Below are 18,823 nucleotides of genomic sequence, written 5' to 3'. Positions count from 1 at the left end.
TGCCCTGCCGAAAGAGTGGTGAGGCAGGCTCAATCGTGGCTTTCAAAAGGGAATTGGATAATTACCTGAAGGAAAAAAATTTGCAGGACTACGGGGAAAGGGCAGGGGAGTGGGACTAGCTGAACTGCTCTTGCAGAGGGCCCTCACTGGCTCGACAGGTTTCCTTCTGTACTGTAACCATTCTATGATTCTATGGGGGAGAAATTCAGTATCGCCCCATTTGGGGCGCAATTATCGGCTGGGCGCAAAGATTAGCGCCTGGTGCTAATTATCACCTCCGACTGCAAACTTGGCTTTTATCGCCCCTGGAGGTGATTGGAGCGCTAAATCAGGTGCTTCACACCTGTCTTAAGGCGCAAAGGCCGAGGAGCGAGGCACTACCTCAGAGCGCTGGCGGAGCTCATGTGATGTCAGTCAGCAATGGAACACAGACACAATGGCGCCGGCCAGTTCTTAAAAGGGAGTGTTGATCTTGCTCTCCATCCACATCCTGCTCATTGCAGCCTTGAATCTCGGCCTGGAGAGACCTGTACATCAAATCTGCTGGAAAGAACAATGGAGACACCCAGGAAAAGAGCTCAGAGTGCAGCCCCCACAGTCTCTTCTAAATCGATACAAGGAAGGGCAAATCAAAATGAACCTGCAAAGTGCTGCTCAGTACGCAAAACTCCTTCACACAGTGTTGAATCTACCCAGAAGTCTCTCTCTCTCAGAATGTGTGGTGCAAAAATGTCACCAACAAAAAAAGGCAGGAAGCGGTCGCCTTTAAATAGTGCTCCCCCAGTCCCTTCCTGACTGCAAAACTCTCCCCTCAACCTCTCGTTGCTAGCAGCAGGCAGTAAGGCAGGGGGTGCCACTCAATATCCTGTCCGGGGCGCTACTGGGGCGTTGCACACTCGACTGACGTCACGATCTGCCGGCGCAGGAGATCGTGGCGGTAGTGTTTAGCGCCGCCGCAAAATGTCTAGTTAATTTCGTGAGCGACGCAAACATTGCCACGCATGGGCACTAGTTGCTTTGCGCCTCATTAGCACCCTCTTAAGGCGCTAACAGGAGGCATAAACCAACTGAATTTTTCCCCCCTATAATTCTAGATTGATTCCTAGCATGAGAGGGTTGTCCTATGAGGAGAGATTGAGTAGATTGGGCCTATACTCTCTGGAGTTTAGAAGAATGAGAGGTGATCTCATTGAAACATAAGATTCTGAGGGGGCTTGACAGGGTAGATGCTGAGAGGTTGTTTCCCCTGGCTGGAGTGTCTAGAACTAGAGGGCATAGTTTCAGGATAAGCGGTCGACCATTTTAGACTGAGAAGAGGAGGAATTCCTTCACTCAGAGGGTTGTGAATCTTTGGAATTCTCTACCCCAAAGGGCTGTGAATGCTCAGTCTTTGAGTATATTCAAGGCTGAGATAGATAGATTTTTGGACTCGAGCAAAATCAAGGGAAATGGAGATCTGGCGAGAAAGTGGAGTTGAGGTCAAAAATCAGCCAAGATCTTCTTAAATAGCGGTGAAGGGCCATATGGCCTACTCCTGCTCTTAATCTTATGTTCTTATACATTGAGAGCCGCTGACATTCATAAAATTGTACAGTAGTACCTTCAGGCGAGAAGGGGATAAATGGCAGCTACTTCCTATCTTTCTCTCTGTCCCCATTCCTCCTACCCAACATTTGTAGCTGTAAGTTATTCATATGAACTTTGGCTTTTTATTTTAAGGGAAAGAAACCAGCTGTATATTGAACTCTGCAAAGAACGAGTTGGTAATGATCGCTACATTGAAAGGATGGCGCAGACATTCAGTGGAGCTCGAAAATCCAAAGAGGTTCAGTGTGACAAAGTTAACACAGCAGAAACAGGTAAACTGTTAAGCAATCTGAATATATTTTTATATTACGAAAACTACTTGAATAGCCAAGACACACAGTGCAGAACACCTCCAAGTTTGAAGAGAGTAGGAGAGAAGATGAATTAAGCCAAATTTTGGGGGAAAAATTCACGTACACCAAGAGACTTGCCAGTATCACCAGCAACTCGAGTTAATGGCCGCAGTGCTACCGGGCAAAAATTCACCCTGGGGGCTGGTGATGTGTAGCACAGTGATAACTTACCATACAACGCCCTCCTGTCGGCAGTAATGGAGGCCTCCGACCCAAAGTTCCCGTCCAGAGTCGGCGTTGCAGCTGTGTATAACCTCTGGGAGTGAGGCTATGGAATTCGCAAGGAATTGTGGGCAATTAAAGGGGCTATGTAGTAAAGGTGTATTGCATTCAGAACTAATAAAAATTACAATGCAGTGAAAAAATGCAGCTTTCATCCCTTACTGCCTTTCAATAAAAAAATTACCATTAAAAAGAAGTCCCAATGGGATTCTTCAGCACTTAAAGCTGAATTCCCTTCCAAACCTCAAAAAATGGGAAAAGTGCTTCAGCAATAACACAAATGGCTCAGCAAGCCAGGGAAGGGCCACCCAGTGTCTCACGCAGCACTCCAGCTTTGTGCATGGGGTCAACACTGCAAGAGAGGTCTTCTATCCACAGGGGCCAAGAGGCCCTCCAAAAAGAACGATGTGGGACCACATCACCAAGGCAGTCATGGCCAGCGGTGTCGCTCCCACCACCGGCTCCAGTGCCCAAAGAAGCTTCATGACCTCAGATTACTGGTCAAGGTCAGTGAGTGCATCTTCAAAATCCATCTCCTACCAACTGCACCACCAGCCTCACACACTGCTCAATGCACAACTCCAACCACCCCCCCCACCCCCCCAAATCGGTCACCTACCAACAATCTGTACCAATCACGAGGCACATCTCCCATTTATAGCTTCACCTCACCCCCTTGGAGAACACGGTGCAGGCCATTCTTGGTAGTGGCATGGCTGAGCCCTTGGCCAGCGACAGGGCTGAAAGGATACAAAATGCTGGTATCCTCATTTGTTATCCTCCTTCTGGTATGCACCTCTTACTTTCCCACCCTCCACTCACCACAACTCCACCCTTGTGCCTTCCTCATTTCACACACCCAAGAAATGCAGCCTGCCCAGTCCAAAAGTTTAAATGCAACCTTACCTGAAAGATGTGTGTGTCCCTTTAGGGGGTACTGACAGCGCCTCTGTCAGTCTGTTTGTATGCTGGGTTTCCCTGGCGTGGTTCTGACCCAGTGGGGTCGAAGTTGGCCATGGTGTTGTTAACTCTGCGTTGCACACCGACTGATGTCGCCACTCCGCCATTTTTTTTTGCAGGGTGCTACTACTTACCAGCAGTGCTACCGGGAAGTTGAAAATGGAGGACGCTGTGGGACAGGATGCTGTGGGACCTGCCACCAGCTGGCAAAAGAGCGGTGGTGCCACTCTTTTGCCATTTTTTGCTGGTAACGGGTGGCGTTAACTCCGCAAATTTTTAGTCAATAGTGTTTTAAAAGTCTGTACTGTAGGAGGAAAAGAAGACTGAGGGGGCTAGGGGGATAATTTTGGTTTGTAATATGCGATAATGTAAACGGGTGATAGCAAATTGGCAGCCTGTTTACATCTCTCCTGACTTCAATGCAAATAAAAATCGGGAGAGATATAAAACAGGCTGCCGATTCTCTATCACGCATTTCTCATTATCGCATAAAGTCAAAATTACCCTCAGGGAGTTACTATTCACACAGTTTTGAGATCCTGTTAAAGAATAAGTTAAAGGAGGAGAAATAGGGAGAAGGAATAGTGTATTGGATGACATATTTAGAACTATTGGCATTGCAATTTGGCTGGGCAGCACCTGTTTTACGAGCGCTAGACGGCTTCTGAAGCTTCCAATATGGCGGGCAAGAAGCGTACACTCATTATGAGTCAGTTGTGCACCAGCCGCCATATTCGTAAAGACAAAAAAATCGTTGTGCAGTGCCCATGCCTGAAACAGGAGTTGGACCCCTTGCATATGCAAATAAGGAGCCTTGCGCCTGTTTGAGGCCTGTCAGCTGTGGCTCATATAGAGTCATAGAGTTATACAGCACAGAAAGAGGCTCTTCGGCCCATTGTGTCTACACCGGCCATCAAGCCCTATCTATTCTAATCCCATTTTCCAGCACTTGGTCCATAGCCTTGTATGCTATGGCGTTTCAAGTGCTCATCTAAATGCTTCTTGAATGTTGTGAGGGTTCCTGCCTCTACCACCCTTTCAGGCAGTGAGTTCCAGATTCCAACCGCCCTCTGGGTGAAAAAGTTTTTCCTCAAATCCCCTCTAAACCTCCTGCCCCTTACCTTGAAACTATGCCCCCTAGTTATTGACCCCTCTACTAAGGGGAAAAGTTCCTTTCTATCTACCCTATCTATGCCCCTCATAATTTTGTACACCGCAATCAGGTCTCCCCTCAGCCTTCTCTGCTCTAAGGAAAATAACCCCAGCCTGTCCAGTCTCTCTTCATAGCTGAAACGCTCCAGCCCAGGTAACATCCTGGTGAATCTCCTCTGCACCCTCTCCAATGCAATCACATCCCTCCTATAGTGAGGCGACCAGAACTGCACACAGCATTCCAGCTGTGGCCTAATTAGCGTTTTGTACAGCTCCATCATAACCACCCTGCTCTTATATTCTATGCCTCGGCTAATGAAGACAAGTATCCCATATGCCTTCTTAACCACCTTATCTACCTGTCCTGCTGCCTTCAGGGATCTATGTACATGCACACCAAGGTCCCTCTGATCCTTTGTCCTTCCTAGGGTCCTACCATTCATTGTGTATTCCCTTGCCTTGTTAGTCCTCCCAAAATGCATCATCTCACACTTTTCAGGGTTAAATTCCATTTGCCACTGTTCTGCCCATCTGACCAACCCGTCTATATCGTCCTGTAGCCTGAGGCTTCCCTCCTCGCTATTTACCACTCCACCAATTTTCATGTCATCTGCGAACTTACTGATCATACCTCCTACATTCATATCTAAATCATTAATGTACACTACAAACAGCAAGGGACCCAGTACTGATCCCTGCGGTACACCACTGGACACAGGCTTCCAGTCACAAAAACAACCTTTGACCATCACCCTCTGCCTCCTGCCACTAAGCCAATTTTGGATCCAATGTGCCAAATTGCCTTGGATCCCATGGGCTCTTACCTTCTTGACCAGTCTCCCATGCGGGACTTTGTCAAAAGCCTTACAGAAGTCCATGTAGACTACATTATGTAGACTACATTAACTGCACTACCCTCATCCACACACCTAGTCACCCCTTGAAAAATTCAATCAAATTGGTTAGACATGATCTCCCCTGACAAAGCCATGCTGACTATCTTTGATTAATCCTTGCTTCTCCAAGTGGAGACTAATTCTGTCCCTCAGAATTTTTTTCAATAATTTCCCTACCACTGATGTTAGGCTCACTGGCCTGTAATTCCCTGGTTTATCCCTACTACCCTTCTTGAATAATGGTACTACGTTAGCAGTCCTCTGGTATCTCCCCTGTGGCCAGAGAGGTTCTGAAAATATGTGTCGGAGCCCCTTCAATCTCCCCCCTTGCCTCACACAGCAGCCTGGGATACATCTTGTCTGGGCCTGGGGATTTATCCACTTTTAAGCCTTCTAAAACCGCTAGTACCTCCTCCCTCTCAATGCTAATTTGTTCAAGTATATCACAATCTCCCTGCCTGATTTCTATGCCTACATCGTCCTTCTCCATAGTGAACACAGATGCAAAATATTCATTTATTCATTCAATTGGTTGCACCCTCGCCTCTGATTCAGAAGGTTGTGGGTTCAAGTTCCACTCCAGGGACTTGAGCAGAAAAATCTAGGTTGACACTCCAGTGCAGTACTGAGGGAGTGCTGCACTGTTGGAGGTGCCTTCTTTCGGATGAGACATTAAACCGAGCTCCATCTGCCCTCTCAGGTGGAAGTAAAAGATCCTATGGCACTATTTTGAAGAAGTGCAGGGGAGTTATCCCAGGTGTCCTGGCCAATATTTATTCCTCAATCAACATCACAAAAACAGATTATCTGGTCATTATCACATTGCTGTTTGTGGGAGCTTGCTGTGCACAAATTGGCTGCCGTGTTTCCTACATTACAACAGTGACTACACTTCAAAAAGTACCTCATTGGCTGTAAAGTGCTTTGGGACATCCGGTGGTTTTGAAAGGTGCTATATAAATGCAAGTCCTTCTTTCTGTCTTTTTCTCTTTGATTGGTTTGCCCGGCTGCACTCAGGAAAACCAGGTCTGTTTGGCCCGACCTAACAAGATAAGTTTTTAAGATACACTTGCCTGAATGTGGAGCTGGGAGCAGCTCACATTCAATGAACTCGGGTAGCTGCCAGACACATATTCCATCCCCCACCCGGCCGCTGCTACCTGTCGTCTTCCCCACCTCCTAACTTACCTGTGGGCCGACGCGATACCAGCAATGGCCCGATCTTCCATCGTGCTTCGCCAGCGAGCTGCCTGTTGCTTCTCACAGCTTGCCAGCTCCACAGGATTAAGGCCCGAGGCCCAATATCGGGATGCCACTGGCTTCACCATTTAGGTGCAGTGATTGCTCCCTCCATTCCCAATGTGCCCAAAAATGGGTGCGCCCAAATTTCTAGGCCATTCAAACATAAGCATAGTGGCCTCGAGTTTCCGCTCAGTTGTGCTGGGTTTCTCGGTGCAATTTGTCCGAAATCGGCAAAACCACACAAAAGATCGTGGAATTTTAAACACAAGTTACTTTCAGCTCAAATTGAGATTCCACAATGTTTTGCACTAATTTTAAAAACATTGCGCTTGAAGCCGGTCCCACCCACAAATCTGGCCATGCCCCCAGATCGAATTAATCACCATTGTGAGTTTCTGCTAATTATACTTCTGAGAGGCTGTAAAAATTAAGCTTTTTTTTTAGGTGCAAGAACATGTTTTAAAAGCTTTTGAATATATATTTTTTTAATTTATTAATAAACAGACTACTCAGGTTGGGGACTGGTCACACTTATTAAAAATGCTTATTTTTGATAAACTCATTTTCAGCTGTATTAATCAAACTGCACCAAGTAACCACTCTTAAATATATCAAGGAATATTTTTTGAAGCAAAATTTAAAAAAAAACACTGGGGGAAATATTCGTCCCTTTAGCACCTCCTGTTAGCACCAGTAGACGTGCTAATGGGGCGCTAGACCAGTATTGCCGGGGCGAGGCGAATCCAGTGCCACACGCCAAATCCGCGCCCCCCCCCCATAGCGTTGTTGGTAAGAGGTATCGCCGGGAATGTCAACGCCAGGTAGATCGAGACATCAGTGAGTATGCAACGCTCACTGACCTCCCGATTTGCTAAATTGATACTCTTCACCTACTTCACCGCCTGGAGTAAACACCAATAGGGAGAGCTAGCGTGCAGCACCAGGAAGCTGTCTCCAGGGACGTTACTTAAAGGGAGCATGAGTAATCACTCGCAGCTGTCAGGTTAGTGCAGTTTCAGTGGTTTCTTGTCAGTTTCACCCACTGCAACAGTTTCATTCAATAATTTCAAGGCTCTGTTGTATCAGGAGTCTTGTGGCAACTAAAAAGTTGCTACATTTATTCTTCAAAGATTGAAACTGCTACACTTGATAACATTAATGGGGGCTGTACTGGCATGCCACCTCGCCCTCCAGGATCTATGGCGGCGGGAGCGTAGGCAGCGAGAAATACAGGAACATGTGCACAGAGGGAAGTGGAGGGCCATCACTAGGAGGCCTTACCCGCCGAGGGTATTCCGAGAGCACTTCTCCTATCTTCAATTAAGCGAGGAGCAGTGTATTAGACGGCTCTGTCTCACCAAGGAGGTGGTCACAGAATTCTGCCACCTCCTCTAAACAGACCTCCAGTCTCACACCAGAATGACTTGAAGCACAGATCCCCTTTGCTCACCACATCCCCATCATTCCATCCCTCTCGCAGGCCGTATAACACCGCAAAGCTGAAATGACAGACACCACAAAAGAATGGTAAGTGAATTAATAAATTTATCAAAAATCAGTGAACACATATTTACAACAAAAATATTGGCCCAGAAATTAGTGTCCCAACGTGGGACCGATGGAATTGCCGGTTTTCTGCATGCACAGCGCATGCGCGGGAAACCGGCATTTCCGATCCTCTGAACCAAGGGGTTCAGAGGTCGAACGCGTGCGCGCAGGAGTCTGCGCGAGCGCGTTGAACTTCCTTTTTTTTTCCAGGTTTGCCCGTGCGTGAAGGCCTCCACTTTTTACACTTTAAAAAAGCAGACGTAAGGACTTAATTTTAAAAGGTAAGTGGTCTATTAATTAAAATTTGAATTTTTTTTCCACAGGTTTATTATTTTTTAAGACTTTACAGTAAGGTAAGTGTATTTTTAGCCCCGATTTTTTATAAAATTATTTTTTTCAAAAATTTAAGTTATTGTTTAAAATAGTTATTTAAAGTTATTTATAGTTCATTTAAATAGTGTGATGTTTTTTAAAATTTTATTTCAAGTTTAAGTACTGTTTTGGGCGCCCGGAGTTTTCATGAGTTTGACAGTTCTTACTGTCAAACTCATGAATGAACTTTTGCATCCTCCGATTGGTTGGCCAGTGCTCACGTGATCCCAGCCGACGCATCGCACTAAGTACGTTGCTGGGTCACGCAAGCACAGCGCGCCGGGAGCTGAACCGGGCCACAGACAGGAAATCCACGCAGGCCCAGGCTTCAACTGCCGGCGCGCTAGGTAAGTGTAGGTCGGGGGCTTGCACCCGCGGGAAGCCCCCGACACGAATTTCTGGGCCATTAACTATTCACCCTTGTGCAATCCTTTAGTGCCTGTCGTTACTGTGTCTTTGCCTACTCTAGTGCTGCTACGAAATGTTGGCCCAGTGGCTGCAGCAGGGCTGGTGGAAGGCTGCTGAGTGTCCTGCGGGAGACTTCAGATGGCCTTGCAGGATGCCCTCGACCAGCTCTGGACTAGGAAGGCCCGGCTGTAGACTGCATCCTCTCAGTATGGGTGGCAGCAGTCTGGGCAATGACGAGGGCAGTGGCGGTGGTGGGAGCCAATTCCTTGGCTATAACAAATTTCTAGCCCATTATGTTTTAAAACGCTGCCTGCTTGCGCTGGTTCATGGCAGATTTTGCGTTCGGCGATATGCAAATGAGTTTGAGCAGAAACTTGAGAATAAAAGTACTTTTCAAAACTAGCGCAATTTTGGGCATAATTTGCGCCCGGATCACTGATTGTGTCCAAAGCGGAAACTCTACCCCAAAGTGCTGTAAATAAACGATTCAAAGGGAGTTAGAAGAACATGGGAGTTACAAATTTGTGCTTCTGGCTCATAGATCAACAAAGCTAGAAGCGCATATTAGGAATTCAAGTGCAGAGGTCCGCACACCCCACAGAATTCAACACGTGGAAAATTTTGTGGAGTGCACAGCAATGTTGCCTTTAATTTTTTGGGGGTTGCGCGCCCCCTTTAACGGGCTGCGCGGCCCATTCAAATTCTTGTGCATGCGTGGTTTTTCCTATTGTAAAGCCGACAAGTGGCCTGCATGGGAGCTCCAGACAGCTGCGTGACCGTGCAGCTTATAGGGAACATTGGTGCACAAAGGTCCTCACTTGAATTCCTGATTTGTGCCCCATGAGCATGAAGCTGTGCTGAAAGTGCAAATTCGTAAAATCTACTGTTAAATTTTTCATTGGAAAGCCATAAAGGGCAAGAATGTATCCTTGTCAGTATTCTGATGGAATGTTCTGTATTTAAAGATCATTCTTGATCATAATATTCAGTAACCTTTGTTGGGTAATGACAGGATCGGGCAGCCTGGTAATACTCACTGTCTAGGCTCACACATTGCCCACTTGTACACCTGTGGAACCATACTCTAGCACCTTCATGAGAGGAGGGAGGAAATTATCCAGTAAAATGATGTTCAGGTTATTGATAATTCTTTGCAATCAAGTTTTACATTCACAGCTGCAATTTATTTTTTTATAGGGTCTCAAGGGTGTGTAGTATTTTAAGAGTAAGCTAGTAACAAATTCTCCTATTTTCAGCTTGCTAACTGTTTGTGATAAATCCCTTAGGACTGATTGAATTTGTTGAAGGGCATTTGCCAGTTGTCTGTAGGTACATCCCAATGCTTCATGGGACTCCTTTGTTCATAGCATAATTATGCAACATACAGCACACTACTGTCATCTTGGAGACCTTTCAGGCTGTATAACAGTACACTTTCCAGACCTGTCCAGGTTGTGAATCGTTGTTTCAGCCCACATATTATGTGCCTATTTGTATCCTTGAGGAGGCATTTGCATCATTTATTATATTTTCTTTCTAATGCAGCTTGTAGATTCTGCAGTGGTGTCACCAGACACAGCTTGAGATGGTATTTCTAGCCAACCAGGTTTCAACCATCTAGAGTACAAATTCCATGAAATAATTGTGGGGCTTGTATGTTAGCATAGAATAAATGCATTGTGGCAGCTAGCAGGGTGCTTGGCATCCAATTGCACATTGTAGTCCTGAAAAAGCCAGTGGCACAGTAGTTCAAAGGAGTTGTAACATTTACTGCCATTTGCAGAGTAGTTCCAATAATGGACAAAATTTGGATGCTTCACTTTTGAGGCGGCAATGTTCCGAGAGAATCTCCCCATAAAATATAAGTGGCAAAGACAGAGCTTTGCTGGATATGCCCATGTAACTGTGGCATTGTTTGCATACTTGGGTAAGAGCAGGTATGCTGAGCCTTTGTCCACTGCAGATGCACTGCCTCTGATCATATTTGTAGAACAGTGTTGTCCAAAATATTAGCCACTAGCCTTGTGGTTAATTGGGAATCCAGATGTGGGTAATGGTATTTTTGATTATTAAATCAAAAATGAGTAATAAACACTGACATTGGACATGTGATCTCAGTACTCATATTTGCATGACATATGCATGTGTGCTTTAACCTGTTTTGCTCATTGTGTGTGCTTTACTTCCTTGGGCACTCCGAGGGCAAGAGGAATTCCTAATAAAATGCCCATCCTATGCAGGGCAGGGGGAGGGGTTACTGTTTCCAGTCAGAGGTTAACTCCCCTGAATGGTAAGTGCTGACAAAAAAAGGAAAAATCTGTGATAAACTTAAAAATGGCATATAAAGAATTAAACCCACAAAAAAGCAATAAATAGTGAAAAAAAACAAAGAATTACTTACATGCCTTATATGGTTCACTCTAAGTAAGCTACCATGGGCCTGAAATTTTACATGAGTTCCATCAGTCATTCGTCGTAATCCATGGGAAATGTTCATTCCCATAGTTTCTGTGGGATTTATGATGGGAGATCTGTGGAACCCCTGTGACATAATAAAACTCACTACGCACTTGGTTCGAGTATAAAGCAAGGCTTTAATCAACTTGTTTCAAAACATGGAGGTCCAGTTATCTTTCACTAGTTCCTGTTTACAAAATGTCCTGGGAAAGCTGGACCCACGCCTGAGTATTTATACTCCTTGGACGGCGCCACCAGCTGGCCGTCCAGTGTTATTTCATGAGTCTTTCTTCATGGATCATAAGATTCATAACATTCTGCATAATTTCAGCACTCTTGTTTCCTGTAATTGAAATATATCAATTTTTATTATAACGGTCAGCATCCATTCTTTCCCCAGTTCCAGAGAAACTACACACAGTATGACCTATAGTCCTAGCTAATTTAAGTGCCTCCCAGTGGTGCTTTCTACATTCAGAGCCAACCTTTCAGCACCCAACCGATGCAATTTGGACTAACAACAGAAAAGCCAAATATAGAAAATATACAGGGGAAGCAAAACTGCTTAGAAAGGCGAAGAGGAACATACATACGAACATACGAATTGGGAGAAGGAGTAGGCCACTCGGCCCGTCGAGCCTGCTCCGCCATTCCATAAGATCATGGCTGATCTGATTACTCCACATTCCCGCCTACTCCCGATAACCTTTCACCCCCTTGCTCACCAAGAATCTATCTACCTCTGCCGTAAAAATATTCAAAGACATCTGTTTCCAACGCCCTCTGAGGAACAGAGTTCCAAAGACTCACAACCCTCTGTGAGAAAAAATTTCTCCTCATCTCTGTCTTAAATGGGCAACCCCTTATTTTCAAACAGTGACCCCTAGTTCTAGATTCTCCTACAAGAGGAAACATCCTCTCCACATCCACCCTGTCAAGACCCCTCAGGATCTTATATGTTTCAATCAAGTCACCTCTTACTCTTCTAAACTCCAGCGAATACAAGCCTAGCCTATCCAACCTTTCCTCATAAGACAACCCGCCCATTCCAGGTATTAGTCTAGTAAACCTTCTCTGAACGGCTTCCAACGCATTTACATCCTTCCTTTAAATAAGGAGACCAATACTGTACTCGGTACTCCAGATGTGGTCTCACCAATACCCTGTATAACTGAAGCATAGCCTCCCTACTTTTGTATTCAATTCCCCTCGCAATAAACGATAACATGCTATTAGCTTTCCTAATTACTTGCTGTACCTGCATACTAACCTTTTGCGATTCATGCACTAGGACACCCAGATCCCTCTGCATCTCAGAGCTCTGCAATCTCTCACCATTTAGATAATATGCTTCTTTTTTATTCTTCCTGCCAAAATGGACAACTTCACATTTTCCCACATTATACTCCATTTGCCAGATCTTTGCCCACTCACTTAACCTATCTATATCCCTTTGTAGCCTCCTTATGTCCTCTTCACAATTTATTTTCCTACCTATCTTTGTGTCATCAGCAAATTAAGCAACCATACCTTCGGTTCCTTCATCCAAGTCATTTCTGTAAATTGTAAGAAGTTGAGGCCCCAGCACTGATCCCTATGACACACCACTCGTTACATCTTGCCAATCAGAAAATGACCCATTTATGCCTACTCTGTTTCCTCTTAGCTAGCCAATCTTCTATCCATGCCAATATGTTACCCTCAACACCATGAGCTTTTATTTTCCGTAATAACATTTGATGTGGCACCTTATCAAATGCATTCTGGAAATCCAAGTACAGTACATCCACCGGTTCTCCTTTATCCACAGCACATGTTCCTTAGAAACATAGAAACATAGAAGATAGGAGCAGGAGTAGGCCATTCGGCCCGTCGAGCCTGCTCCGCCATTCAATTCGATCATGGCTGATCATCCAAATTCAGCACCCGGTTCCTGCTTTCTCCCCATACCCCTTGATCCCTTTAGTCTTAAGAAATATATCCAACTCCTTCTTGAATATATTTAATGAACTGGCCTCCACTGCCTTCTGTGGTAGAGAGTTCCACAGGTTCACCACTCTCTGGGTGAAGAAATTCCTCCTCATTTCTGTCCTAAATGGCCTACCCTTTATCCTTAGACTGTGTCCCCTGGTTCTGGCCTCCCCGACCATCGGGAACATCCTTCCTGCATCTAGTCTGTCCAGTCCTGTCAGAATTTTATAAGTTTCAATGAGATCACCTCTCATTCTTCTAAACTCCAGCGAGTACAAGCCCAATCGACCCAATCTCTCCTCATACGTCATTCCTGCCATCCCAGGTATCAGCCTGGTGAATCTTCGCTGAACTCCTTCCATGGCAAGAACATCCTTCCTCAGATAAGGCAACCAAAACTGCACACAATACTCAAGATGTGGTCTCACCAAGGCCCTGTACAACTGCAGCAGGACATCCTTGTTCCTGTACTCAAACCCTCTCGCTACGAAGGCCAACATACCATTTGCCTTCTTAACCGCCTGCTGCACCTGCATGCTTACCTCCAGTGACTGGTGCACAAGGACACCCAGGTCTCATTGCACTTCCCCTTCTCCCAATCTATTGCCATTTAGATAATAATCTGCCTTCCTGTTTTTGCCACCAAAGTGGACAACCTCACATTTATCCACGTTATATTGCATCTGCCATGTTTCTGCCCAATCACCCAACATGTCCAAATCATCCTGGAGTTTCTTGACATCCTCCTCACAGCACACACGCCCACCCAGCTTTGTGTTGTCTGCAAATTTGGAGATATTACATCTAGTTCCCTTGTCTAGATCATTAATATATATTGTGAATAGCTGGGGTCCAAGGACCGATCCCTGCGGTGCCCCACTAGCCCCTGCCTGCCACTCGGAAAATGACCCGTTTATTCCAACTCTTTGTTTTCTGTCTGCCAACCAGTTCTCTATTCAAGTCAATACCTTGCCCCCAATCCCATGTGCCTTAACTTTACATGCTAATCTCTTATGCGGGACCTTATCGAAGGCCTTCTGAAAGTCCAGATACACCACATCCACTGGTTCTCCCTGATCTATTTTACCAGTTACATCCTCAAAAAATTCCAGTAGATTAGTCAAGCATGATTTACCTTTTGTGAATCCATGTTGACTTTGTCCGATCCTGTCACTGTTTTCCAAGTGGTCTGCTATTACATCTTTTATAATGGACTCCAGCATTTTCCCCACTACTGATGTCAGGCTTACCAGTCTGTAATTCCCCATTTTCTCTCTACCACCTTTTTTGAATAGTGGGGTAACATTAGCTACCCTCCAATCCATGGGTACTGTTCCAGATTCCATCGAATGTTGGAAGATGATCAGCGATGCCTCTACTATTTCTAGGGCCACTTCCTTAAGTACCCTAGGATGTAGATTATTAGGCCCTGGGGATTTATCGGCCTTCAATCCCATCAACTTCCCTAACACCATTTCCCTACAAATACTGATTTCTTTCAGTTCCTCCCTTTCATCAGACCCTATGTTCCCCGGCATCTCTGGGAGGTTATTTGTGTCCTCCTTTGTGCAGACAGAACCAAAATATGTATTTATTTGGTCTGCCATTTCTTTGTTCCCCATTATAAATTCCCCTGATTCTGACTGCAAGAGACCTACGCTTGACTTCACCAATCTTTTTCTCTTCACATATCTATAAAAGCTTTTACATTCAGTTTTTATGTTCCCTGAAAGCTTACTCTCATATTCTATTTTCCCCTTCTTAATTAATCCCTTTGTCCTCCTTTGCTGAATACTAAATTGTTCCCAATCCTCAGAATTATTGCTTTTTCTGGCCAATTCATATGTTCTGTCCTTGGATCTTATGCTATCCCTAATTTCCCTTGTTAGCCACGGTTGAGTCACCTTTTTTGTTTTATTTTTATGCCAAACTGGGATGAACAAATTCTGTAGTTCATCCATGCAGTCTTTGAATGTTTGCCATTGCCTGTCCACCGTCAACCCTTTGAGTGACATTCCCCAATCAATCCTACCCAACTCATGCCTCAGACCATCATAGTTTCCTTTATTTAAATTTAGGACCCTAGTCTCTGAGTCAACTACTTCATTCTCCATCTTAATGAAGAATTTGATCATATTATGATCGCTCCGACCCAAGGGGCCTCGTACAACAAGATTGCTAATTAATCCTTTCTCGTTACATAATACCCAGTCTAAGATGGCCTGATCTCTGGTTGGTTCCTCGACATATTGGTCCAGGAAACCATCCCGTAAACACTCCAGGAATTCCTCCTCCACAGTATTGTTACTAATTTGGTTAGCCCAATCTATATGTAGATTAAGGTCACCCATGATGACTGCCGTGCCCTTATTGCACGTTTCTTTAATTTCCCTTTTAATGCCATCCCCAACCTCCACCTTACTGTTTGGAGGTCTATATACCACTCCCACTAACGTTTTCTGCCGCTTGGTATTTCTCAATTCTACCCATACAGATTCCACATCATCAGAGCTGATATCCTTCCTTACAATTGTGTTAATCCCTTCTTTAACCAGTAATGCTACCCCACCTCCCTTTTCTTTTTGCCTATCTTTCCTGAATATCAGATAACCCTGGATGCTGAGTTCCCAGCCTTGGCCATCCTTGAGCCATGTTTCCGTAATCCCAACCAAATCATATTTGTTTACCTCTATTTGCGCAGCCAATTCATCCACCTTATTACGAATGCTCCTCGCATTAAGACACAAAGCCTTCAGGCTTATTTTTTTAATGCTCTTAGACCTATTAGAATTATTATTTACTGTGGCCATGTTTGATTTAAACCGTTGATTTCTCTGACTGCCACTTTTGTTTTTCTCCTTCCTTTCTTTTGCTTTTATCCTTGTTTCCCTTTCCTCTGTCCCCCTGCTCAGGTTCCCAACCCCCTGCCATCTTAGTTTAAACCCTCCCCCAGAGCACTAGCAAACACTCCCCCTAGGACATCGGTTCCAGCCCTGCCCAGGTGCAAACCGTCCGGTTTGAACTAGTCCCACCTCCCCCAGAACCGGTTCCAATGTCCCAGGAACTTCAATCCCTCCCCTTGCCACCATTCCTCTAGCCATGTATTCATCTGAAATATCCTTCTATTTCTACTCTGACTAGCACGTGGCACTGGTAGCAATCCTGAGATTACTACCGTTGAGGTCCTATTTTTTAATTTACCTCCTAACTCCCTATATTCAGCTTTTAGGATCTCATCCCGGTTTTTGCCTATATCGTTGGTACCTATATGCACCACGACAACTGGCTGTTCACCCTCCCCTTCCAAAATGTTCTGCAGCCGCTCTGGGACATCCTTGACCCTTGCACCAGGGAGGCAACACACCATCCTGGAGTCTCGTTTGCGGCCGCAGAAACGCCTATCTATTCCCCTTACAATAGAATCCCCTATTACTATAGCTCTACCCCTCTTTTTCCTCCCATCCTGTGCAGCAGAGCCAACCCTGGTGCCAGGAATTTGGCTGCTGCTGCCTTCCTCTGATAAGCCATCCCCCCCAACAGTACTCAAAGTGGTGTTTCTGTTTGAGAGGGGGATGTCCACAGGGCACCCCTGCACTACCTGCCTGCGCCTAGTACTCTGCCTGTTGGTCACCCCTTCCCTTTCTGCCTGTCCAACCTCTACCTGTGGTGTGTCCAACTCCCTAAACGTGCTATTCATGACGTCCTCAGCATCGTGAATGCTCCAGTATGTATCCAATCGCAGCTTCAGCGCCGCAATGCAGTCTGTCAGTAGCTGCAGCTGGATACACTTCCTGCACACGTAGTTGTTAGGGACACAGGAAGTGTCCCTGAGTTCCCACATAGCGCAGGAGGAGCATACCACGTGGCCGGGCTGTCCTGCCATGACTTACCCTTTAATTAATTGAAATTAAATTAAATCAAATCAATCCCACCAATTACACTACAGTTAAATGGTTTACCAACAGTCCCCGCTACACCAGAGACACCTTAGTAACTATAAACCAGAGTTAAAGTTTAAAAAGAGAGAAATACTCACCAACCAATCACCTACCTGCTTTCTGGTGACGTCACACTTCGATTACTTTTTACTTCTCTCCCTCCCTCTGAGCTCGGAGACTGCAGATTAGTACGCTTTGAGGCCTACCTGGTCTCAGAGCCGCTTTTAACTGCCGCCGTTCAGCCGCCTCGTTCCCTCGCAGGTCCGCCCGCCTGCCGCCGCTGCTCTGAGTCCTACCTGGTCTCGGAGCCGCTTTTAACTGCTGCCGCTCAGCCGCCTCGTTCCCTCACAGGTCCGCCCGCCTGCCGCCTCAAAGAACTCCAATAAATTGGTTAAACATGATTTTCCTTTCACAAAACCATGTTGACTCTGCCTGATTACCTTTAACTTTTCTAAGTGCCCTGCTATAACGTCTTTAATAATAGCTTCTAACATCTTCCCTATGACAGATGTTAAGTTAACTGGCCTGTAGTTTCCTGCTTTCTGTCTCCCTCCCTTTTTGAATAAAGGAGTTACATTTCCTATTTTCCAATCTAATGGAACCTTCCCCGAATTTAGGGAATTTTGGAAAATTAAATCCAACGCATCAACTATCTCACTAGCCACTTCTTTTAAGACCCTAGGATGAAGTCCATCAGGACCCGGGGACTTGTCAGCCCGCAGCTCCAACAATTTCTCTCCTTATTGATCTTTTAGTCATTCTTTGCTGTTTTTTATATTCTGTCCAATCCTCTGACCCGCCACCCATCTTTGCGTAATTATATGCTTTTTCTTGAAGTTTGATACTATCTTTAACTTTTTTAGTTAACCACGGATGGTGGGTCCTCCCCTTGGAATGGTTCCTTCTTGTTGGAATGTATATATTCTGTGTATTTTGAAATATCCCCTTAAATGTCTGCCACTGCAACTCTATTGACCTATCCCTTAACCTAGTTTGCCAGTTCACTTTAGCTAGCTCTGCTTTCATGCCCTCATAATTGCCCTTATTTAAGTTTAAAATACTAGGCTTGGACCCACTCTTCTCTCCCTCAAACTGAATGTAAAATTCAATCATATTATGATCGCTGCTACCTAGGGGCACCTTCACTATGAGGTTGTAGGAATGTCTAGTTCCTATCCAAAAGACTGAGGTCTACTCAGGCGATCAAATAAACGAGGTTTAATGAAAAGTAACAGAGTTTAATGGATAACTACAGGAGAGCATCGAATATAGGTCTACTCAGTTCGGAGGCTCCACGAGGACTGCTAGGATGGTCCCGTGGCTGACGTCACGACATCATCACGTTTTTCCCGCCGGTGGGGCATCACGTGATGAACGGCGTGACGTCATCGCGTTTGCCCGCGCTATTAAAGTGATCGCGCTCTGTACATGTAAACAGTGAAAACAAAGATACAGACTCAGGCTGTAGCCAACATATTATTAAAGGGAATTATATACAATTGATTGGAGTCCCTTAGTGGCTCTGCCACATGCGCCCCCCCAGAATTGTCTTTAATAGCAAAAGTAAAACGGCGAGGAGGCCTGACAAGCCTGTCAGATCGACTTCTGTAGCTTTGAAGTGGAAGCTGATGGACGGCGGGCGAGCTGGAGGGCGGTTGCGTTTGATCTGGCACGACGACTGTGGGCGGTCGGCCACGTTTCGGCGGTTGTGCGATCT

At 45.4% G+C, this 18,823-nt stretch overlaps 1 protein-coding gene across 2 annotated transcripts in view; it reads left to right on the top strand.

Moving 5' to 3' along the window:
- dnai4 (dynein axonemal intermediate chain 4) overlaps positions 1–18,823 on the top strand; it is a 185,495-nt gene that overhangs the window by 67,225 nt on the left and 99,447 nt on the right. For both annotated transcript variants that reach the window (XM_085982729.1, XM_085982730.1), the window contains exon 6: positions 1,720–1,859. In XM_085982729.1, coding sequence (XP_085838855.1) covers positions 1,720–1,859 — 140 coding nt within the window. The remainder of the gene's footprint in view (positions 1–1,719; positions 1,860–18,823) is intronic.

Source organism: Somniosus microcephalus, chromosome 3, assembly GCF_052327205.1.
Source record: "Somniosus microcephalus isolate GS21.2 chromosome 3, FLI_Smic_1.0, whole genome shotgun sequence".
In the NCBI taxonomy this organism is placed as follows: Eukaryota; Metazoa; Chordata; class Chondrichthyes; order Squaliformes; family Somniosidae; genus Somniosus; species Somniosus microcephalus.
Note: the sequence above shows the minus strand (reverse complement) of the source record. Positions and strands in the feature narration are given on the sequence as shown.